We start from the raw sequence: 24612 nt of genomic DNA on the forward strand, positions 1-24612 counted from the left end.
TCTTATCTGAATTGGTCCTGTGGCAGGAGTCTGTGAAGTTGTGTCCCTATAGAGTATGCTCAAACTCTGCTTTGTTCAGGAGAGAATAGCCCGGGATGTGCTGCCCTGGAACATACAGGGCACAGCTTGTGTCTCTAAATCCCCTTAATGGCAGTTTGTTAGTGCCTCAACATCTAAGAGTTCTTGGTAATGATACATGAGTAAAACCCTTGTTTGAAGTCCACGTTGTATTTATTATAAGACTACTCTTTTGTAGTTGTTAACTTAGTTGGTCTATCAGTGATTGACACCTAAGCTGAAATCTGCTTGTCTTTTTGTTAAGTTTATAGAAATTCTCAGTAAAATGTCTTGTGTCTTGTTTGGGTTTTTTTTTTTTTTTTTTTTTTTTTACATAGCACCATTGACAGTGTAGACCAGAGTTGTTAATTTCTTTTGATTTTATTTTTCTCTGAGCATAAATCAATCTGAAATCAAAACCAGAAGGCATTAAATGTATATGGTACCCATATAGTTTAAAATTAGCTATTTCCCCCCCCGCCCCGATATGGATTGGTTGCCTAGAAACCCAGAGCTGGTTTGGCCAGGTGTTGGAAATGTGCTGGCAATTTAAAGTCAGTAATGCAGTGAATGGGGAGCTCTGCCTGCTTGGTGGCATCAGTGGGTATGAAGTGTAAGGATTTGGTTTAAGATTGAAACTCTGTCTCCATATTTCTCTGTGGATTAATGATAGTATTTGTTTGCAATTGCAGCTTACAAAGTCCTTCCTATCAGAAAACTTGGAAAAATGTGTGAGTGGTTGGATTGTAAGAATTTGTGTTAGAAATATGCAAAATTCCTTTCCTTTCTATCTAAGTTGTGATGTGGAAATGTTGCCAAATAGGTTCTTTCACTGTGGTATGCAAGAGGCCAATCCAGGCACCGGGGTTAAGGTATTTGATAGCTTTACAGTACTGCACAGAAGGGGATGTTGGGTGGCAAATTCACAAAGCCAGCACACCAACTAATAAAACGTTTTACTATTTTATACATTTTAGCTAAGGAAGGAATTAGTTTTTATTGGATACAAGTAAGACAATTCTCTTATTAATTAGTTTTCTATCTTCTGTTGGATCATGATTCTCATCCTTCTCATGCTAATTACTTTGCATTTTCAGTCTTTGTCTTTTTTGAGGCAGTGAGTTTATTGGGTCAGTGATTGCAATCTCATACTTCTGGAAGCTGGTGCTGATTTCAGCACAATTGCTGAGTTGGCTTTAATAGTTTCTTCCTTGTCTTGGGAGTTGTTCCAGGTATCCTTGTGGCCTGTAAATTCTGCATTCTTTATGTCCACTAGCAGTGGCCATCCTTCTTCCCAAGCTTTGTTAACCTCCCACTAGGTCTGAAATCAGTGAAGCATGTCAAGCCCTAAACCTTAACAAAGTAATTCTACCAACAAGTAATTTGCCTGACTAACATCTGGACATCCCTTAGAGCTTGTTAGCTGCCTTCAGTTTCATGGATTAAATCTCCTTTGTTGCTGTTTATGCAAGTAAACAGCATAGTATAGTATAAAAGTATACAAATACTTTTTGAACAGCAACAGTTTTTGAGGAAGTTTCAAGGTATTCTTTCTATCTGGTGTCTCTTCATAGCTTAGCAGATTTGGATGGCTCAAAAATGTCTCTGGAGTAATGTTGTGAAACAGAAGATTAATCAGTTAGTTTGACTTGCTGCAGGGACCTCAGTGGAGCTTGGTGGTAGTGGCCAAGCAGTGGTGCTGCTGTCTAAGGGTAATAGAGCTCTTCTGGATTCAAACTGATTTGGGGGAAAACTATTCCCTTTGCCTGCTGTGAGAGATTGATCACAGGATTGACAGCTGTGAGTTTAAATCTGAATCTTCTTGATGCCAGGTATTTTAACTTAGGTGTAATTGTTCAAGTAATAATGATTGCCATGTGATGTATTCCCTGCATCCTGCATTGGTTGAAATGTTGTGTCTAGGTGTGCACAGTATGTGTATTTCTTCATTTTGTGAATATGTGATTCTTAACAGCTTTTCCTTCTTACAAGTAGGTTAAGGACCTTTGCTGCCAGGCCTAAGAAATATTCTGAAACTCTAAATGCTGGAATTAAAAGTCTGTACTTGACACCTCCCATAAAACCGAAACCAAATGTGTGCATTGAGAGGTGAGTATGTCTTTATGTTAGGAGTAAGAGTGGAATTCCCCCTGTAAGCTGTATTTTGGCTGCTTGCAGTAATTATATTCATATCTTGGGAAATTTCTATGTCAGATACTCTGAGTTGAAAAAATTTGCTTTCCTGGCCTACTTTAGGATCCTGTGTTCACTTTCTAATGTTTTTTGGCATGGTTCTCCTTTGTGTTCTTTCCTAAGTTCACAAGGAATATGTGCATTTTCTGAGCCATGTGAAGCCTTCAGCAGCTCCTGTGCAAGTCATGGGCAATGTTGTTCCTTGAGAATAAAAAATGTTATTTTATTCCTGCAATGAAAGCCAGTTTGGAATTAAACTTCTGTTTCTCTTGGTTATTGGTTGTCATCAAATGGATCTTAGTGTATAGAGAGGCTGAGAATGGTGGGATGGGGGGGAGGAATAAGTGGCTGCTGTGTATTTGCTACAAGAAAATGTTTCTCTTCCTGTTTGACAGTGAAAATGCATTTTCATTATAATGGTGAGTTGTTTTCATTTTGAAAATTAGTTACATTTTCACATTAAAAAATATAAGAATATGTTACCTCAAGAAGTAATTAGTTTTCTTTGTTTTATACATTTGATAGCTTCCTGTGTAGTGATTTCTCTGTTTTGCATTGGATGACTAGTTTAGTAGCTCAGTGCTGTCAGACTGATGTAATGGTGAAAGAAGAAAGAAAAAAATATCCTCTCAGCTTTCTTCAAAGGAAAAAGAATACAGTTGAAAATTCTGGATCAAGCGTATTATTTTAGTTAATATCCAGCTTTATAATGTATCACTTCTAGATTTTCTCTGGAATGAGTGCATTAACTTTGCTTTGGGTTTACAGTGTATGAATTACTTCACATAGTAACAGTGCCAGTTTTGGCATGTTGCTTCTATGTCAATGCAACTAAGATTCTGAGTTTAATACAAACATTGAGGTATTGGCATTATCATGCTACTCTTTAAAGCTCTCTGCTTCTGAAATAGTGTTATAAATCAACAAGTGTTACAAATAACCCAGTAGTAAAAGGACAAGAGGCACAGCTGGGGTGTTGACTTTCAAAGCACCTTTTATTTGCAGCATTGATTTTGTTGTGACCATACTCAATGCTCAAGAAAATTAGAGTATAAAGTGCATGTATCTTAAACTCTGTGAAGTTATGAGGTACTGCTCAAATGGTACAAGGTTCCTGACTGTTAATGCAGAAATCACATTGGCTCATCTCCAGTTTCTGCTTGCCATGCATAGACTGGCACCTGATTTCAGGCAGCCTTCCAGATGCACGAGACATTGACATTTTCAAGATATCACTTTACTCTTACTTTGAAGTTCACATCTTTCTGTTGACATAAATGAAAACTGCACAAGACCTCTGAGCATGTACAGTTTGAAGATTATGATGAGGTAGAGCGTGATCTTGCTGTTAGACTAGGACATTTCTGTCCTGGTGCATCCTGAGACCTGACACTGCAGTCAAAAGGGAGAGTGAATATATCTGCAGTTTTGCAAATGCTGGTGGTTATGGTTAAAATCATGGTACGAGCAGTAAGAAACTGAAGCAAAACAAGGTAGTTTCATGTCAAACATAGTTAAAGTTAACAAAGTTTAATGAAAATGCAAACCTGTAAGTTTTCATGTAATTGTGCTGTGCCACGTGAATAAGTTGTGATTAATTATTTTAGGCAAATACCACATACCAGAGAGTGAAATTAGAACCCAAACTCCACAGTTTAACTCTTCAGGTGATTTTTGATTCATCTGTTTACAACTTGCTGGTTTCCACCTCTCTGTTTTTTTTTGGTTTGAAATTAAAATTCTCTGCCATTGTCATTGTCATTTCTGAGTTTGCAGGCAAGTCTAACAGTATTAATTTTTCTTTTCTTTTCCAGCATGCCACCAGAAGTGCTGCTGAAGATATTTTCCTGTTTGGATGCTGTGTCCCTGTTGGCTGTAGGTTGTGTGAATAAGCGCTTCTATGAGCTGGCCAATGACAAGTAAGGAAGCGGGAAGGTCTCAGTTGTGCTGTAATTGTGTTTGCCTGAATTATGAGTCCTTCTAGTTTAGTTTCTCTGATGCCAGAGCACTGATGTATGCACCTATGGGCAGTTACTCTGTGAAATTGCCCTGCATAGCCCACAGTAGGTATTACATGGAATTCTAGCTGTGCAGGGCGCGTTGCTTAATGGGAGTTCTGAGGCAAAAACTAAATCCAGTGCTTTGAAATGTTGCTGTTTGACCTTTTTTTTTGTTTTAAAATTTGCAAACATTTGTTTATATTCACACGGACCTGCACAAACTTTTCAGTTCACGTGATCCTTAATGGTGTGTCTCCAGTAGCCTTATGGAATTGTCATAACTTTCACAATTTTGAAGTCCTCCTTACTTAATTATTTAATCAGATTTTTTCAGAGGGATTGAGTCAATCAAATGATCCACTAGTGTTTTTTAACTGTTGCTCTGTTTGTTAAGTTTTGGTGATTTCTAAATGAGAACAAAAGGGACAAAGATAAATACTGACACTTTTTTTTATAAGGATTGCTTATACGGAGTTCATAAATTGCTCCTACCAAGAGGAGAGACCCAGGTTGGTATGCAATAACCTGGGCATCCTTTTCTTTCTAGGATTCTACTGCATTATTGTTGTTTGAATGAGAAAATCTCTTCCTCCATAGGAAGTTGCTGTACCTCATATGAATCTATTTCTCCCTTATTTACTGAAACTTGTATGGTGAATTAATTGGTTTACCTTGGCATTGATATCTTAAGAACTGACAAATTTAAAGGGAAGATCTGTAATCCAGATTTAGGTTTTGAGGCTGTCAGCAGGTAAGGGTAGATAAAAATTGCATAGTTGGCACAAATTACCAATCTTGGCATGTGTTTTCCACTTCAAGGTGGTAAGGTAGGATAAAATCACTGTGGCTGTCGAGGGGAAGATGATTCATCTGTATCCATCTCAACAATCTGTTTCCATTTTCTAATCTCAACAGAGATTAGTGTATGTGCACAAATGGGATTTGGGGAAGAGTTACTTTCCCTTATCTAGGAGCCTGACTGGTTCAGTGGGACCAGGTAATTTCTTCCTGATGGATTTTAATGGACCTTCTCAAGACCCTGAGTCTTGCAGTATATGAACAGAAGTTTTAATTGAAGTCTCTGCATATTTCTATGACAAATCTGACCTTGGTTTTTAGACTGAGTATTTTTTTAGGGTATTTCTGCAGTCCATAATGTGCAGGGTGCTGTCCTTGATGCAACAGGACTATCAGTCTTTCATTGTGGTGGTATGTGTGTGCTGCCTAATGCAGTGATTTGTCTTCTGGCTGTTCACACAATGCCTGCACTTGAGCAGTTCTTGGCACTGATGTCTCCAATATAACTGTTAAAGACAAGGAAATGTTTATGACCCCCCCCCCCCCCCCACTTCCTGCACCCTCCGTGCCCCAGCATGGGGTTTTCCAGCCTTCCTATCATGCAGTGTGGGAAGTTCACAGATATGGTCTGCCTGTGAAAACTTGAGGGTTCTGATCACCAGCAGAACATGCTTGTGTGAGAGGAAGGTGAGAGCACATGGTCTTTTTGGCATTGTGGTCAAGTGATGGCTGATGATGATGTGCCTGATTCTGACACTTGAGTTAGCAGTAAAAGGTTTGTTTGGCTTGTTGTAGTAACGTCTGGTAAGAGGCCTTGAGTATTAACAATTTGAGGACAAAAGGGCACATATTCTGTTGTGAAAGCAGCAAACTTGTGCTTCTCTGTTGGATACCTTTTTGATTTATCTGTCCTGAATTCTTCAGAAGTTGAGGATGAAGGGGCAGTGATACCTTCCTAAACACTTGTGATTCCAAGTCCTCTTTCATCTTCCCTGCCCTAGCTGTATTTTTGAGTTTCTTCAGCTAATTTCTTTGCTTTCACAACACTGTTCTGGGAAAGGAAGAAGAAATATATTACTGACAGTGAGGATGAGAATGGTAGGTATTTGTCATTAGTCTGTCTTCAGCCAACTAAATTGCTTTAATCTGCAACTTCAAAATGCAGGAAATGCCTACTACTAATGTCTTTTCAGCATCATACAGTAAGATGCAGAGTGTCTCTCTTGGGCAGGGGTTTCTAGTCAACAGGAGAGATTTTAGGAAGTTATTTTACCGGACTTTTTTGGCTGATGAAGACCAATTGGATGATACACAGTTCAAATTCCCTGGTGATGTTAAGGACATCTTTCCTTTTTTTCCTCACTGGACAGTTCTAAACTGCTTTGGAGTTAAAAAAGAATTTCCCTTCTCCATCAGAAATGCTTTATACTATCTGGTTACTTGACTGCCTTTTATGGTCTTAAAATAGAAGTATCTTTGTTTCAGTTATGAGATTGTTCTTTCTGTTACCCTTTCACACCCGGCTTTTAGTGAAAGGAAGGTTGAAAACTCATGTTGACTGTGAACCCACCATTACCAATCACAGTAGCTTATTGGTCTGTGTTTTAGACACTTTTGTTTCAAAAAAATGGCAGTGGGGAATTCTGTATCTATCTGCAGAGCAGTGAGCGGGAAGGTTTTTGCAAAACTCCTGAGTAGGTTTGCATCAATAACCAGAGCCTGGCTCTCAGCATGTGGGGGCTTATTCTCAGCAGCTGATGAATTGAGAATGGTTTGGATGGGTAGGAGGCAGTGTGGGATGGATCTAGTCCTTGAATGCTTTGAGGGGAGGGGAAGATGCCATACAATACTCAATAGTGTAAGTTTGCCTGAGGATAAGTGAGAATTGGTAAAGGTAATCTTGCTAATAAGTGGTAGAAAATGTCTCTTAAGAATTGTTGCCCTTGCTATTAATTTTCCTTAGTGCAGTTATGTGCACTATATGTTTAGCACTTCAGAATCAGAAAACTTAATGACAACCTGTGTTCACAGATTATTGTTTGAATTCTTGTAGGTTCCTGTACTCTGTATTCTGTGAACTGTCCTAGAGATACTGGGGTATGAGGGGCTGAAATCTGATTTTACAGTTTTCCTGGCATGAAAGAGATGAATTCATCATTACAGTCACATACTTCTTTGACTTCAGAAAGTCATATCTTCTCTGGGCTTTTCCAAAGAGAGTGCAGAAGGGATTGGCATGACATTGGTAGCACCAAAGGTGATTCTAAATTGTCCTCCTCCACCCCACTTTCAGCTGGATCTGAGAAACTTGAAGTGTACAGATAATCTTTGTTGAATAGGAGGTATTAAACCACTTTTTCCGCTAGCTGATTTTCTATGAGGAGGATGCATGATTGTTTTGGGGTGGAATTTTCAAAATTTTCTGCTTAACCTTTATCAGTTTTCACTTTGCTGACGGTGACTGTGATATCACAGAGCTTCATCCTGGCTCTCATATCTTTGGGAAGACAGACTAGACTGTTTTTGTGCTAGCACTGGTAGCTGAGATGTGCATATAAAAAATGAAGTGACTATTCTTGAAATTTATTCCTTTGTATTCTGTTTTTATTTTCAGTGGAATTTGGCTGAAACTCTATTCCAGCTCTTTGCACCCAAAATGGACAATTTGGAAAATGAAGTCTAAACAAACAGAAACTCTTTCTTTGGGCTGTGCTGCTGTAAATGATAAAAAGCCTGGGTACTGGAAGAAAGAATACATCTCCAAACAAACATCTGACTTCAGAACTAGAGTAATGCGGCTTGTTAAATTTCTAGATCCTTATACAGGTCTTCCTTGTAAAAACAAAGAAGCTATGAAGTAAGCAATACCTTGTCACAAAGATTTACTTTAGAACAATGTACAAAATATTAATGGCTTGGGGGGTATAGGATTAGTACTATAAAATCTATATCATAATGGGAAGATAAAATGATAATCTATAAATTACCGAAACTAAGGAATATAAATAGCAGCTAGTAGAAATTTAAAAATTCTGTTGAAAGCATAGTTTAAGTTTTATCACTTTGGGAATTTGTTTTTAAACACCCCTCTCCCCTCTCAATTCCTAAATAACAGAGTTTCTGGGTTGAGTTGGATAATTGTTCTAAAGGACAAAAATGGAAAAGAACATGTAATAGAGAAGCCAAACCTATCATTTAAGGACACATCTGTTACTGTACTTTGGCATGGTACAGACTGGCCTTGCTTAGACATCCTGTCAACCCTGAAAGTGTTTGGAGTTACACCATTGCTTCCTGACCAAAGCATACGTCCCAACAAGAATGGGTGAGTTTTAACATAAGAATTCTGAGGATTTTTTGGGTGCAACTGGTTGATAATGTGTCTGTACAACCTATCTGACATTTGTTTGACTTGATAAGTTAACTCTTCATTAGAAACCCTCCCTGCAGTATTTCTTTCTATGTTATTCTCTTCTTTGGAAGAGCTTTTTAGCAGGAAATAGTATAATCCAGCAAGCTATGACATTAATTCATAGGTTAATGTAGCTATTGGTGTGTGATATGCAGACTGATAGGTCCTGACTTGGAAAGCTGAATCTAAGGTATAGACACAAATGAGCTTGAAAGAAAAATGTAAATCTAGGAGAATTTATTGTGAGAAATTTAGCTTGGAAAAGTTCATCAGTATTTATGTGGCTACAATCAGGTAATCTGTGTTGTTAAAATTTATTTTCTGTCTGGTAGCTGTGTCTGTGAATTTAGAGAACTTGGTGTTTAACTATGTGTGCACTCTTCAGTATATGCATATAGAGTCACACAGTCCATAGCATGTCCCTTGTTTTTTAACTTAAACGTGTACAGTGGTTTTTGTCATTATATTCTAAAAATATATTTAAATAAGAAGTGTCTATTTGAGGTATTTGTTGGCTGTCAAGGAGTTTAGCACACATCTGGGCCTGTGTGTATAGTAGATGCAATGTCAGCTACACATTTCTTAAACAAAGCCCCTAGCCATAGAGCTCTGAAAAGAGAGAATTGTTCACATACAAAACACCGTGTTCCTCAACCAGAAGAAAAGTGTTTATTTAAAAAAGAAATAAATCAAGATAAGCTTTTGTATAAAGTTAGCTGAACAAGTCTTGCAGTCAGATTATGTAAGAAATGTAGTTGTTTTGCCAAGATGATGATTTATATGTAGAAAATAAAAAAGAAAGTTTGCAGACAGTTGATGTACTTATTTCACAGAGGTTTTTACAAATTGTGAATATAGATGAAGTCAACGGTTTCACCAGTTTCAGTATGTCATTGTTAAGACTGTAAGTGCAGGGACAGGCATGATTGGCTTAAAGATGGAAAGGGTTGATGTTGATTAGGATGAAATTTTTTATTGTGAGGGTGGTGGGACACTGGAAGAGATTGTCCAGGGAGGTTGTGGATGCCCCATCCCAGGCAGTGTTCAGTGTGTAGTTGTAGGTGATACTACAGTGATACTGTGTGGAAATCTAGGAACTGTTTTGAGTATAATAAGAGCCTGAGTCTGAAAAGGATTCTAGAAAGACTTCTTTCTTCATTCTGAATAGGTAATGCAAGCTCTGTCTGCTCTTTTTTTTAATGTGTCATTAGTTAATAAGAGTGTCCATGAACTTATATTTAAGAGTGTTTTGGACCTAAATGGCTTTAATGATGGGTAAAATACAGAAAAAAAATTTGAAAAAAGGAAAGTTTCCTGTAACACAAAGTTTCAATTCATTATATGTACAATTTGGACTTTTCCTTTGAATTTTGCTTCATAGTGATAAATGTTCAGTGATTCCATTTAGTATCAATAAAGTATCAAAAACAAATTGTAAAGTAACTCTGTATTTTGAAAAATTGGGCAAGCACACAAGTTCTTAATTTTTAAAGAGTGTTTTAGAAGATCACATAGTGTTTTTTGTTTATTTTGTTAGGAGTTGAGATCCTGCTAGTACACTGTAGTTGTTCAAAGGTATAGTTTATGACTCTGCATGCCAAATGCTTTCAAAACCATTTTTATCATGTGCTGTTAGACTTCAGAGTTAAAAATGTAATTAGGCTGAACTTTTACATGAATAAGGAGACATAACTTTTGTGCTACATTCTGTATGTTCTTTTCAAAGACCTCGTCGATTTTCCTTGATTGCTGAGTACCACCTTGCTAACCTGACTGAAAAAAGTGTAGTGTTTGGTTCTGATGAGCTTGTCCAGCTGTTCAGTCTGAGTCCAGGACTGTTAGTAGGAATTTGGAAGGTAACATAACATTTTGTTTCAGTATTTTATTATTATTTGTAGGAAAAGATTTTTTTTGACTTTTAGTTTGGGTTTGGGGAGGGTTTTTTTTTAATCTTCCCTTTTTTTCCCCTTTGAATTTTGAAATATCTTGTCTAAACTAGTAGCACAAAAGACATGTAGGGACGGTAAGTGGATGATTTATTGTATCCTTAGGAGCAGTCACAGGTGTATATATACATAAAAAATCCACTTTTAATTAAAAGATCAGTTATGTATAATTCTGTGTTAGATACTGTTCTGTTTTACTTATTTTCCAGCCTTCACATGCTCAATTTTGATATCCTAGAGTAATTTTCAATAGAATGGTTTGAGAAGTGCTTCTTCCTGTGATTCATGCCGTTACCTGTCCCTATCACTCAAAGTGATGTGTTCCTCCATAGCAACTTGGCTTTAATCTACATCACCATGTAGCCATATCCTACTCCAGCAGAAGGAATGCTGTAAATCATGCCCTTTTGGGGGTACTGAGTCTAAGTCAAGCAGTTAGCCTCTGTAAGGTGAGTGTAGAGGGTAATGTCTTTAGAGGGCAGTGCAGAACATCTGAAGTAGACTTCTACGCAAAAGGAATCTGCATCTTTGTACGGAATGCACTGGGACCTCTCTGCCTGCCTGCAGCTATGCAGGGCTGGGTGCTGTGGAAGCCTTAGGTGTTCTGCTCTTGATCTGAATTCAGAGGTGTCAGCACTTTTTTCCTCCCCTCAGCCATGCTATTGACATTGACTTAGGTTATTTGGCACTGGCAAGGAACTTTCCTCAAGGAGGCTGTGAGCAGTTGCTTGAAGTTGTGTCTAATTTCCAGCTGCAAACATGCTGCCTCAAATGTGCACAATCACCAGAGGCAATGTTTAAAACTGCAGGACTATTTCTTTCACTCTTACTTAAAGGTAAGAAAGTTAGTTTCCTAGAAAACTTAAGACTGCCTGACCGGCATAAACCTGCTACAGGTTGTTTCAGTCTGTGAAAAGCTCTGCTAAATGAACAACCATTTCTCTTGCATCTTCAGGAGTTTTGTAGACTGATGTCCCTGTATTGTTGCCTCTGTGGTCTTGCATATTGGCCCCATCCATGCTTGGAAAGACAACTCCTTTGGCACCTGGAAATGGTTCAGTCATAACCAAGTTCCACATTGTTGTGAAGAATTGAGTACGTCACTCTAGTATAGTTTCCCTGTTTGCTTTTCTGAACAGCAATTCTTATTCTCTGTGTAGGCAGAGTAATGCAAGGTAGTTAAGTGTTAGTGGGTGTAATAATGGTAAATGCCATACATCTTGTGTTTTTGCATGTAGCTGTGTAACAGAAACCAAGGGCAGGTTAGGTGGGCCTCCTGGTATTTGGATAGAGAAAGTCTGAGAAATTATGTGATTGATAGATCTCCCTAGTTAAATCCTTTATAGCAGTAATTTTGCACTATGAAAATAGAGGAGTAGTTAAAAAGCCAAAAGGTTGAATAGACAATGCCATTTTCTGGTAACCCAGAATGAAAACAGTAGTTGCCCATATTTCAGGAGAGTAATAGACTTATGGCAGTGAATAATTTTCCTATTGGGTTAGGTGTTTGTACGATTTAAAAAATGCACTTAAAGAAGAAAACCCTGACATCCTAGCATTCTGTGTTCTTGAAGTAAATATGTACCTCTGTCTCTGTTTAGTTTTCACATTGATGTTTTCTTTGAGTATAGAAGGTTATGTTCTTAATGTTTTTCCAGGAGAAAATAATCTGGTGAAGACATAATTTTTACTTTGAAATTCACAATTTCTATTGAATAATTCTGTATTCCTCACTGATGTTAGCCCTCTTTGGAAATGTTCCCAACATGTGAAAATCAACTTGATTCTTCAGTAGTTGGGAATGAGTGCTGTTTGATTCTGTTTAGGTTTCTTTTTTAAAATAGTAAGTGGAAGCTAGGGAAGTACAATCCTTGGATTGCTCTCATAATTTTTGCCTTGGCAAAAATTCCCTCTCTTCCCTCTCTTTCCCCATAATACAAAATTGCTGCAACCTTTTATATATATTCTGTACTCTTGTGAAAAGCAAGTAAAGGTTTTAGGAGTCCAAGTGTTAAAAGCAAGTCATTACTAACATTATTACAGTAATTGGTAGAGTAAAAAGCAGCAGCATTTATCTATGAATTTTAATGCTCAGAAAGACCTTATGCAAAAAAGAATTTCCAGATGAAAATACATCTACTTTAATTAACTTTTCAGGAGAAAAATGAAATTGCTTTTGTTATGGCGAATCTTCATTATAATCAACTTCTTGAGAGAAGCATTTTGGGTTCTGCTACAGTGTAAGTTTGGTTTTCCTTTGTGGGTAATAAAGATAACCTTTTGAATAAAGCCTTGAGTTTTGCAGTTAAAATTGGCTGCTGGCAAGAGGTTTATATTTAGGCAGTAATTAACAATTCTTGTTTAAAATGAGCAACAGGCAACAGTTACAGTAACTAAATACAAAACTGCAGAAGCATTTTCATACTAAAATATTGCCATTGTTATACTCTTAAGGAGATGATTTAGTTATACAAGTGTACTAGTAGTTGCTGTATTGAGAAAATCAGAAATACATTGCACACACTTTCTCCCTTTCCACAAGCAGTCTTGTTTCCTCTTTCTATCTGAAACAGAAAGAAAAGAGAGAGATATTTCAGGAAGTAGGAAAGTAATCTTTGGCTGTGTTAAGAGGGAGGGAAACTGGTAAACTGGTGCCTGCAATAATCTTTTAGTCCTATTGAGAAAGTAGCTGGGTTCCTGTGAAGTGTCTGTATATGTGTATATTGCAGTATATAGTATAATACCTGTTTATACCTTGTAAACTGTTTAAAAATATGAAATTTTTTAGCTTTAGAATAGTATTTGGGGAATTTATTTCCCACTCAGCTTTCTGGTCAGATATTGTTATATCTACCAGTAGTCTTAAAGTATTGTTGTATCCATCAGTAGTCTTTAATGCCCAATATAACTTAGTGTGGCTCTTCTCACACAGAATGTAAGATATAACATCATCTCCCTTAATACCAAATTGAATTCTATATAGAAGTTGCTCAGTTGCCTCTGGCGTGTGGTCTCTTTAGGTCACTTGTGTACAGTAGTTACTTAGGCACAGACAAAATTTTTTCAATTATTTGCTATTTCAGAGAAGTCTCTAGAGCTAGGAGACTTTTAGATTTGTAGTTAGGCTGATGCTTTTTTCTTTTTCATAGACAAGTCCATGTTTTGAAGTTTAACAGATGTACCTTTTAAAATTGACTGCTATATTTTGTGCCTTTTGCTAGGCTGAGCAGCTGATCATCAGTAATAGACACTGTATTATCTTAAAAGAAGCATGATGAACTAGATATGTTTGATTTTGAAACTGTCTTAAGATGACAGTCTCAATATAGGCCTATGTGTTATATCTTTACTAAGTCATCCCCCCTTGCTAAATTCTGTCTTTTTTTATTTCAAGTCAATATGCTCCTCCACCTAATAAACCTTTATTGGATGATATTGACTCGGAATATGGACTGCATGACTACAGCCTGCATCTTGATCTGCATGGCAGAAACTGCATGTACCTGTGTGGATCATTCAAGTGTCTCTTCTGCAGAAAACGTAATGTTGATGGAACAATAATGTCTGTTTTAAAAATGATCTCTGCTTTTACATCTTTCCTTCTTATATCCATTTTCTCTGTTTTAAGGGGTGAAACTTTTTCTGTTTGTGGTGCGGTTTCTTTATATCTGCATGGTGCTTTGTGTGGCATCCTAAGCCTGCTCTGTAAGAAGTCTTCCCGCTGTTACATTGACACTGTGTCAGGCCTGGGACACAAATTCTGCAGATTTTCAGGGACTTTTCTCTTAGTTCTGTGCTACATGAACTAAAATAATGCACCAGCACGGTTCTTGGTGCAGGTTGGTGTTTCTTTCACTTGTATTTTTTAAAGGAGAGACAGTTTGTCCTCATACATTTTGGAATCTTGTTTCTGTAGAATTCTTTATTATACTTTGGGTGTACAGACAGATTAAATATATAGATTCATTTGTAGAAGTTACTGCGAACTTTAAGATTTATAATTTTTATTTCGGTGAGCTTAAGGTTTCCTGTTTTGAAATCTTTCATTGTGTAGAAAACAACTTCAGTCATTGTTTTAAACTGCTGCTTCATTCTGTTCTCAGCACTTCTTTCCATGAGACATGGTTGAACATCCCTGTTCTCATACAGCACAAATTCATAATTGTACTGGAGTTTTGAAAAATACATGGGTGATCTCTCTTTTGACATAACTTCAGCATAATTTCCTAAGCTACACAGCTATCTTTCTGTAAGCAGAGACATAATAAAATATTAAAATTAAACATTGTCATTAATTTAATTTAGAATTGAGTAGTGTAAATTAATTATTGCTCCTCAGTATTTTTTTTAATACCGGTGTTCCTGAGCAGTGTGGCTTTCAGAATTGTGTTTCTGTCAGTAGAGGGTGCTATTGTCAGGCGTGAGTTCTTTTACAGGGCTGCAGAATTTCCCCGTGATTTGGTTTGGTTTTTCTTATTTTTATTTGGTGATTCCGAGAGCTGTCATTTAGACTACAGCCTTGTGCAGTGTGGAACGTTGTAGTCCTTGAACCTGAAATATACGTGTTTTCAGATTCTAGAAAAGCACCAAGCTTGAATTAAAGGAATACTTCTAAGGATAAATCTTCAGTGAAAGTCTATGCATATAGCAAGAAATCTTATCTGAAATGTTCCATAGTACAAGAGTCCTTTTTATGTTCTCAAAATAAATCTTCTCAAAAATTGGCCAGAGGGTTGGATTTTTAGAATTGTGTTGGGTTTTCTTGTTTAGCTGAATAGCAAGTTTTGTTTTCTAAAATGAAAATGTTATGGTCCTAGCATTACAGTTGCACAAGAAAAAGTATTATGTGGCATACTTCCTTTCTTGGTATTGCTTTCTTGCTGCTTAGAAGCTACTTCCACAAAAGATTAGACTGATGTTTATGCACATTGAAGCAAATGTCCATGAGCTACAGTTGTGATGCCATCTCACTTTGCATGTTACAGAGTCTGTTTTATGTTCACAAGTGTTTTTTGAATTGCTTTGGTTTTGTGACCTTCAGTAGTGTGACAGCCACCAGATTTTGGTCTCAAAGGGCATCAGACAGGTGAAGCCGTGGTTCTGCAGACAATAAGCTCATTTGTCATCTAGTCCCTTCCATGTGCTTGCACAATAATTCCTTTTGGAAAATGCGTGACTTCCTCCAAAAATGGTGTAGTGTGGCAGCATATGACTGTCTGCTGTCACATTTTTCATTGTGATTTGCTATTCATTTTTCTCATTCTGGTGAGCATGGTGTTGCTGAATGTGGCCAGGTTTATCCAAACTGGTTTTGTTTGATGGTTAGAGTTTTTTTTTTTAGGGTCCATTCTAATAATACATTTTGTCCTATCCTCTGTGAGGACTCTGAAGCATGGAAGTCCTGCAACATACTGGGAAGTCTTGCTATTTCTGAAAATTCTCTACCCAGTCTAGTTTTATTTTAAATTATAGATGTGACATTCCCATGGCAGTTTCCGCAACTTGAGGCACATACATGAGGCACATGTCAGCTAGTACTGTTTTACTTATTGTTTTCACTAGGAAGCTTTAGGCATTCCTAGGTTACCAGAGAATGCCCGTTTGTGTTTTTCAGAATAACTGGTTTATTTGTCCAAGATTAATTTTTGTCTGCTTTTTGTTAGTATCTGTTAATATTGTGCTTCATTTTGCTACTCCATTTTCAATTAGTTTTGCAGAATTCTTAAATTAGAAAAGGTCATGTCACACTTAAACCCGGCAGACAAAATGTATATGGCTACAGATTTTTTTTTTTTTCCTGTTATTATACTTGCATTGCAGTAACTAGCTGTTTTGCCACTGTTTTGGTTGGGGTTTAGCATTTTATTTTATGCTGCCTTTAATGTAAACAGGATTAATAATATGGTCTCATAGACAGGTATTGTAGGGTGAATATGTTAAATATTTTGTAACTGAATTGAAAATGTTTTGAAAACTTTCCTTGTTTTCAGGAAGCTATGACAGGCTTTTCTTATGACTCCCAGAAGCCATGAATCCAGCTTCTTAATAAATATTTTTGAAATGTATTTACCTAGGTTTTCAGCTTTTTAAGCACAGCTTTGTAGCCACATGGTAGTTTAAGCTTTTTAGTGTCATTTCTTGTAGATGTAAACTAATGTGTTGTGCTTGCAAAATGTAAAGGTTAATTTTTGTGTATTTAGAGAACTTTCAAGATTTGTTTGTAAAATTTCATATCAGGCATTTGAAAGGTTTTGCTTGACCTTGAAGATTGATTTGCAAGTTTAAATAACGATTTCAGTGTGGTAAGGCTGGTTGTTGGCATCAGAATTAGTGTTAAGCACAGCTTTTCCTCTGAAAATACCAATCAAATGACAACTTCCAAACTTCCTTATTTTTTTGGCTTTTACCTAAAGTAAGTGTTTTGGAACTATTGGTCTGTTTGTTTCTTTCCCCTGAGGTTTGTCTACATGGTGTATGTTCTCTTTGTTGGTATTACCTTTATTTGGAAATACTTGTTCACTATAACTTATTCTGCTGCTTTGCTGCTGTGCGTGCCTTGGGTAAATCAAGTACTAGAGATATTAAAGGGTACAACAAAACAAAGTCTGGCTCAGGCTGAAGAAAGTCCTGTCCACTTTGTTTCCTCTATGTTTCTCTTCATGTGTTTAACATGGCTTGTCCTGCCCTTTAATTTCATTTTCTCTTGTGACTGGGGTGAGGAAGGGAAGATTTCACTACTTACCCTTCAGTTTTTTGCTTGTTCCTAGGCAGGCTTTTCCTTGCTCCTGAATGTGAGGACTGCAATGGAGCTTTTATATTAAAAAAACCATATATAAAGTCTGGATTAACCAACCCATGAATAATTAACCTTCAGAGTCCTGATCTGTTGCCTATTTCCATTCTGGCTAAAGTTAAGAAGTAACTGCAACACATCATAGCCAGGTGATCTATCTAGCAATGGTGTATTAATGCCATGCAATTGTAGTGATGTCCTGGGCTTTATTAATTTATTAGCAGAATGCTTTTTTAAATCTATTTTTATTCCATTCAAACTTAATTTGATTTGAATGAGTAAGGGAAATAGCCACTTCCATTCAGATTGGAATTGTGGATAACCAAGTAGTCCTTTTGGAAAAAATGCTTGTTGACTGATGTTTTCAAGCCTTTTGTGTGAAAGCTCAACTTAAATGTAGACTTTCAGTGGTTAGTCAGTAAACTATTTAAATAAGATATTTTTACCTTGAATGAAATTTTGTCATTGAATTTGATTTACTGAAGTTTTGGTACTGAACCATTTGGACAGGTGACAGTTTATGACCTTTTTCTACTTGGAGCTGGATCCTGGAAATGAATTCTGCTTACATTTTCCTCACTGATCTTTTGCATTTCACTGCAAGGAGAGTGGGTATCATGGTCTGGAGGATTGCATTTTCCTTCAACCATACAAAGTATTTCCTACAAAATATTTCCTGGGCATATTCATGTTGTTTTCACTGTATTCACACTCCTATTCCAGTGTCTTTACTGAAAAACCTGCAGCTGTTGTTCTCTGTCATGTGCTGGGCTGCTTCCTTTCCAGAATAAGTATTCTTTGGACTCCCCACTGGTACGTGCTGCCTTTCCAGCATTGATTTGTGGCCAGCTGTATCTTGAGAGTTGCTTGGCTCTGTAGTACCAATTCAGAGAAGTTTTTGGCCTCTGTGTGTGGACTTTCTTTCTCCAACTATCTGCTTCAAGTAACCACCAAGAAAGGTTTTGCTGCCACTGCATGCTGGATGCAGCCATTTAACTCACAGCCAGCCTTTCTGCTGCTGCTTCTGTCTGTAACCTCATGCTGCCATTTGGGCTTGATTGAAGGAGAATTACAGGCAAAACACTTCTGCCTTGTATCTTAAATCTCTGCAAGTCCCTTCACTTGTTACCATCCAGGACCTGCTACTGGATCTTGATAAGCACTATGTTCCTGGGAATCCTCTCTCCTTTTGTATCTGCAAGTGTTAGATAATTTTTTTTTTTTGTACTGAGGTCTCTAGTGCTTTTGGTTTGCTCTTTTGAGAGAGTAGCTCTTGTTCAAGGAAACTTGTTTAAGGGATGTCCTACCAAGAAATCTGCTTGTGTCATGATGTGATGCTTTTTATTTTCACTTTTCTTTGGAGTCATGTTCACTATGATGTACCCAAGTTATATTAGACTGTTGGATTCCTTGGCTAACTCTCCTTTTCTGATAGTAAAGGGAAAAAATAAAAAAAAATGTCAATCTCTTTTGAGAGGAGAGGAAGAGATTCCAAAGAAATATGGTTATATGTAGTAATAAAAAAATCACAAATCATAGTAATTCTGCCAAAAAAAAAATGGGGCCTTGGAGAAAGCTATTTAAAAAATGAAAATAATCCATCATTTAACAACTTGATTTAAATCAAATCATACTGCATGTCAATTTAAATCATGCATTATCCTTTCTAAGGAGGAATAGTTATCTGTATACCCTTTGTATTGGGTTAGTTGAGTTTCCAGTCAGAGCTGAGAAATTTAAAAAACTTAAAAAAAAAGGTTGGGGAGGTATCTCACAGTTTTATTTTGTGCATTAGTGTTGAGCTTGACTTTTGGGGAATGGGAAGTGATGGAGGCACTGGTAGCATAAAATTGAAATGTTGAATGTGAAATTTACTCCTTGCATCCTTGTGTGAGTTCTTTAGGTGGCATTCCTGTTTTTATACTAAAAAAATTGAAAGATTTTTTTATCTGAAGTTTCTACTGTGGATCACAGAATCAAAGGTCCAAACTGCAACTTAATTCCTCTCTAAAGTGGTTGATATTTTGCTGTTGGTGTATGCAAGGGTATTTTATTGGTGTGTGGGAAGAAAAAGACATGGAAAGAAGATAAGAGAACATTTACAGTGTACTTGGGCTGAATTTGATTTATACTGCTGTAATGTTGTATATTGTTTATATTTTCAGGTGACATTGAAAATGGATACCTGAGGCTCAGAGTTGTAAACTTAAAGGATAATAGGAAGCACTTGCCTATTATTGGGACACTTGGCATATGCTGGGAAACAGATGTGTTTAAAGGCAATGTAAAGGTCAGAAATATTTTTTGTTTCTGGAAGTGCTTACCTCAAAACAGAATTGTTTGTGCTTCCTAAATGTGCTATTTTTTAAACAGTTTTTTTATTTGTAGAAGCTGTAACTGGACAAAACCTCTATTCCAATATTAAAAAAAAAGTGAATTTTGAGGAAAAGTTTTCTCCTTTCTGTCATAGAGTCTGGATTGCATGATAGTCCCATTATCTGTGTTTAATTACTCCAGTGCTTTCCACTCAGCAGAGATGCTGTGACTGACCAGCCAGCTTGGAAATGCTGGACAAAAAAATGTACTACAGATGTACATTTTTTGAGGATTTTTTTTTTTTTTTGATGTGCGAGTGTTATTTTTTGTTTTGTGTTTCTTTTGGTTTGATTTTTTTGGTTGGTTGGGGTTTTTTGTGAGCAATAAGCCTTGAACCTCTGGGGAAATACTCTGCAATTCTGTGCTGAATATGCAGTGAAAGTTAGGAACTGCTAGGGAATGTTAAAATGCCAGTGGACACAGGAAACTGCAGTCCACATCCACACAGTCAGCACCTAGATGTAGTCAGGTGCATCAGTCAGCTATATGAAGTCTTTATTTTTAGAGGAATGCTCATGAATTTTCTTGGATAAAAATCCAAAAATAATTATTTCAAACTAAGTTTCAGAGTAGTTCTGTAGCTTTTGCAATAGTGGTGTCGGCACATATTTTTAAATGCACTTTATCAGCATGAATGTTTCAGAAGTTGTGAAAATTCTGATGACTATAATTTAAGCACTACTGAAAAATCATCTAGTTCAACATTTGATTTAAATTTTGCTACTTCTTTTGAAAAAAAAAATTAATAAAACTGTTGTTTCTGCCAATTCTGTATAAATGTGGAATGGAATACTGTTTGATGAGACTTTTTTTACCAAGGCATGTAGTGAGAAAACAAGGGACAATGTTTTTAAACTGAAAGAGGGTAGATTTAAACTGGACATTGGGAAAAAAAAAAAAAAAGCTAAAAATTCTTTCTCCATACTGAGCATGGTGAGGCAGGGGAGTTGGAATTAGATGACTTATAAAAGTTCCTTCTAACCCAAATCATTCTAGGATTCTATAGGATTAACAGCTGCTTGGCAGAATCTTTTTTTTTTCATGAAAAAAATTCTGAGTAGTACATAAGAATTTAGGAAGTTACCTGTCAGAGGAAACAGCTATGGCTGTAGTCTTTAGATTTTTCAGTTGTAGTCTTTAGATTTTTCAGTTTTAGTCTTTCTCTTATGTGATTACAGCATATATTACATTGAATATTTGTTTCTAGGACAAAATAAAGAATACAGTATTTTTTTTAAGCTCCTCATTTTGTGATGACAGATGGAACATGTCAACATATAGCTGTGGGTTGAATTCAGTGTGGTTTTTACCATAAGTCTCTAAAATTCTTGAAGCTTGTAAAGGCCAGATAACATCAGTCACAGAAGTAGGACATTCCATTACTTTAAATTTATTTGAATTTTGTTTAATACTTTAAGAAAAACCAAAAACCCCAAAAACTTTCTTGGCATTTCTGTTTTTTTTTTAATATAAAATTAATTGCTGAAGTACAGATAGTTGGAAATTATCATGGCTTTGGAATGGTATTCTCCAGTTTAGTATTCTCATTGTATCCACTCCAAATCACACTCCACTGGCTTGTTTTCCCTTTCTTCTTCCCTGTGTTGGGCTGGAAAGGAGAACTGGAGGCACAAAAGGTAAAGATCAAAGTTGAGATAAGAGCAGTTTACTGGAAGCAGCAATGAGATAAGAAAATGGAGAATAGTAGCAACAATATTAATAACAAGAATGTACAAGAGAGTGGGGTCATTCACATGCAAGTGTTCACCATGGAGTGCAACCTGACCATGGCACAATACCCCTAAGGAGAAGAAAGCCTTTTCCTTGCCCCTGGAAATGAGATGAGGTGGTATAGAGCAACCTCCCTGTCTTAGCCATGCTCCCTCCCGGCTACTGTAAAAATTAACCTGATCCTGACCACAACCAGGACAGAAATGCATGGGGAGACCCCACCACCCAACAATACCCCACTTTACTTTTCATAATTGGCCTTCTATATGGAAGTTGTCAGACCAGAAAATAGTAATTCTTTCGTGTTTCCAGTGATTCTGTAGCTCATGTAAGTTTATTATACCATCATTTGGTTTGGTTTGAGTTTTGTATTTTCAGCATAGTCTACAGTAAAAAGCTTAGGGAAACTGCCTCATGTTTGTGCCATCTGCCCTTTTGTTGTTTGATTGAAGTTAAGTAATAGTGAAAATAATGCTAGGGCAACAGAAGCACAACTATGTAGTACAGAGAAATAAAGCATTCCAAATGAAATTTTTTTGCATGGAATATGTCGTGGTGGCTTGTTTATGCTTTTGGAGCACAGATACAACATAATTAAGATAATTTGACTCATTTAGTGATTTGGAACTCATGAGAATAAGGAACAGCTGATACTAACAATGACACATGGCTCCTATGCTTCCAAGGGATATGTGAAACCATCAGTTTGCAAAGACCAAGGAATTGGCATTAACATTTTAAAATTATCTAGTTGTGTAATCTTGTAATGAAATATTTTCAAGAATTAGTAAGAGGAGTAATTACATCAATATTATTGATATTGCATTTTTGGGAACTGAAGCTGTGAGCCTTTCAAAAAGTACTAAAAAGTACTGTATACAGCTGCTTGGAAGGGTAATTGTGTGTGCACTGCCTTGGGTGGTCCCTGAGTATCTCTGCAAACATTGCTGCATTCTCACAAGTTTATTAGCCGACTTTAAACCTAGGTTGTGTTCTCATATTGAAGGGACTATAATTATTTGAATGGTAAAGTAACTAATAATTGAGAAAAACAGATATTAAGGGCTTAAAAAGATTCAAGAAGTAATGTGATTTGGTTTGGCAGTGGTACCTTTCGTAGCACAGCATTTGATGTGTGTAGGTTGCAATTTGATTTCTCTAGGAAACCTCTAAGTAAGTATTTGTTGCAGTAGGTCAAGGAAGCACTATCAATTTTATTTTGAGGTTTTAGCCTTCACACAAAACTCTGAACCCTTGATAAGTCTTCTAAAATCAGGGACAGATGTACTTAGTGTGCTATGAGGAAATAATCTCTTCTGTTTGAGTTTATAGGACTGCTTTGTGATGGATCTGACTCTCTTGGATGAAACTGGAAAGCCCTTCTGGTGTTTCAGTGCTCCAGTCCACATGGAATTGTCTACCAAGTCATCCGGCCTTTATGACTACATGGGTCATATGTATACTGCAGACTATGCAGATTCAGAGGGTAAAGTCCATGTTCAATTTGTATGGTTGGAAGAAACCAAGGAATATATTATAGTCAGTTTGGTGCTTTATGTAAGCGCCAAAAAGGTAAATAGCTGGTATGGAACAAACTACTGACCTAATTAGGTCACTAATTTCCTTGCTTTAAGAACCAAACAATCCTGCTACAACAAAAACCACGATAAACTGTTGATGCTTAAGATTGACACCAGCAAGCAAGACTCTTCCTGTGAGCTTTCCAGTAACAAAATTGCCTAAGTTTTTTTAATAGGCAATTGAGGAATGAAAACATATTGATATTAGTGAGAGGTTTTCTTCTCTTTTGAACATTACATGGTTAATCTGTTTCTCACTGACTATACTGAAATTATTTTTAGGATTTTTCTTTATAGACGCTTGTTACTATGGTTAAGGAATTGCTTCTTTTGAGAGCCAAGCTGTGAAAACCTTACATAAGCTACACTGGTTTTGAGAACATTGACTTTTATGCTTAGTAATAAAACTGCATGTGTGCTGTTCTCTCCAGGTTTGTTGGAGTGTAATTGGTAAATGGCAAGTTTTGTTAAACACATTTTGTTAAATGCTTTTTTGCAAAAAAACTTCGGAAGTCTGATATGAAAAATGTGTCAGTCAAGGCATTTGTTAAGAAAGTAGTGTAAAATCTGTTTATGACATTTCTTTAAATTCCTGTTTGTTCGGTTTTCGCATGTTCTAACATTATCTGATTGAGACTAGATACTTGCCTTACATATTGGCCTATGAATAAGTGTCCAAATTATCAGCCAACCTGAGCTGATGTCTGTTCTTACTGAATGCATGTAATATTCAGTTGTTTTGGAAACAATGCATATCTGATACTGTTTATCTAATAAAATGAATCTGTATAAAAATTGAATATATGTGCCCTGATCTTTCCAGTTCCTTGGAGTAATTTTAGAATGAAATTTTCTACTTCCTGTAAAAAAAAAAGAAAAATTTAAAATTCCATGATATTGTGAGTTCAATGTCATTACCTAGCAAGGACAGTTGTATTATTGACTGCTCTGATTTTATTATGGTAGTAATTTCCTTAAAAAGAAATACTCTTTGTTTGTTTACATACATTAATTGGTTTGTGCAAACGATGTTCATAAGTAAGCACTTGTCTTCTGTGCTACAGAGGTAGATGGATATTAGAGCCAGAGAATTGCTTCTTAATTTAACTTTCAAAGACCATAAGCTGAAGCTGATACAGTTTAACCTTACCTAAAGACACAGCAGAAATGTTTCTGCATTTGGTCATTAGCCAGACTAACAAGATCAGCTGCATTTTGTCCTTTTTGCTGGCTGCTGATAGGGACAGGGATCCCTTGAAGTGATATAAAGGTTTTAACATGTGGACTGGTTGTGATGAATGCCAGAAGGACAGACACTAAAAGTGATCTGCACAGACAAATGGCCAGTCTAGATCTTTGTTTTTGCCCAAATTTAGTCTTTGAGATATCAGCTTTAGCAAGGAAATAGCTCAGTCCCAAAGTTTTCTTAGTCATTTGCCTTACTGCTTAACTTGTAAACAAAAATGAAGAATTATTCTGGATACATTATTTCTTTGAAATGTGCAAGAATGTTCTCTGCTGCTATGAAGCTACCAGAGACAACGGCCACCTAGCAGCCATCAAATGGTAAAAGGTCTGTCACTGTTCATTCTAGCTGAAGTTTTATTGTATTTCCAGTGTTTCTGGGTTAAGAGTTTTTAAATAAAAGTAAATTACTTCCTTTAATAAGCAGTTTCAATTTCTAATTAATTTGATTGTTTAATACATTTATTTGATTAATTTGATT

General features: G+C 36.6%; 1 protein-coding gene across 3 annotated transcripts in view; it reads left to right on the top strand.

Moving 5' to 3' along the window:
- The window catches only part of FBXO15 (F-box protein 15), a 34436-nt gene extending 10750 nt beyond the window's left edge, over positions 1-23686 (top strand). For all 3 annotated transcript variants that reach the window (XM_085571861.1, XM_021530901.3, XM_085571862.1), the window contains exons 2-10: positions 2053-2166; positions 4065-4169; positions 7663-7905; positions 8164-8373; positions 10187-10316; positions 12564-12646; positions 13801-13946; positions 19365-19489; positions 22639-23686. In XM_085571861.1, the coding sequence (XP_085427987.1) occupies positions 2053-2166; positions 4065-4169; positions 7663-7905; positions 8164-8373; positions 10187-10316; positions 12564-12646; positions 13801-13946; positions 19365-19489; positions 22639-22908 (1426 nt within the window). In that variant the 3' untranslated portion in view covers positions 22909-23686. The remainder of the gene's footprint in view (positions 1-2052; positions 2167-4064; positions 4170-7662; positions 7906-8163; positions 8374-10186; positions 10317-12563; positions 12647-13800; positions 13947-19364; positions 19490-22638) is intronic.
- Positions 23687-24612: the final 926 nt, after the last annotated feature.

Source organism: Lonchura striata, chromosome 2 (assembly GCF_050655825.1).
Source record: "Lonchura striata isolate lonStrDom1 chromosome 2, ASM5065582v1, whole genome shotgun sequence".
Taxonomy (NCBI): domain Eukaryota; kingdom Metazoa; phylum Chordata; class Aves; order Passeriformes; family Estrildidae; genus Lonchura; species Lonchura striata.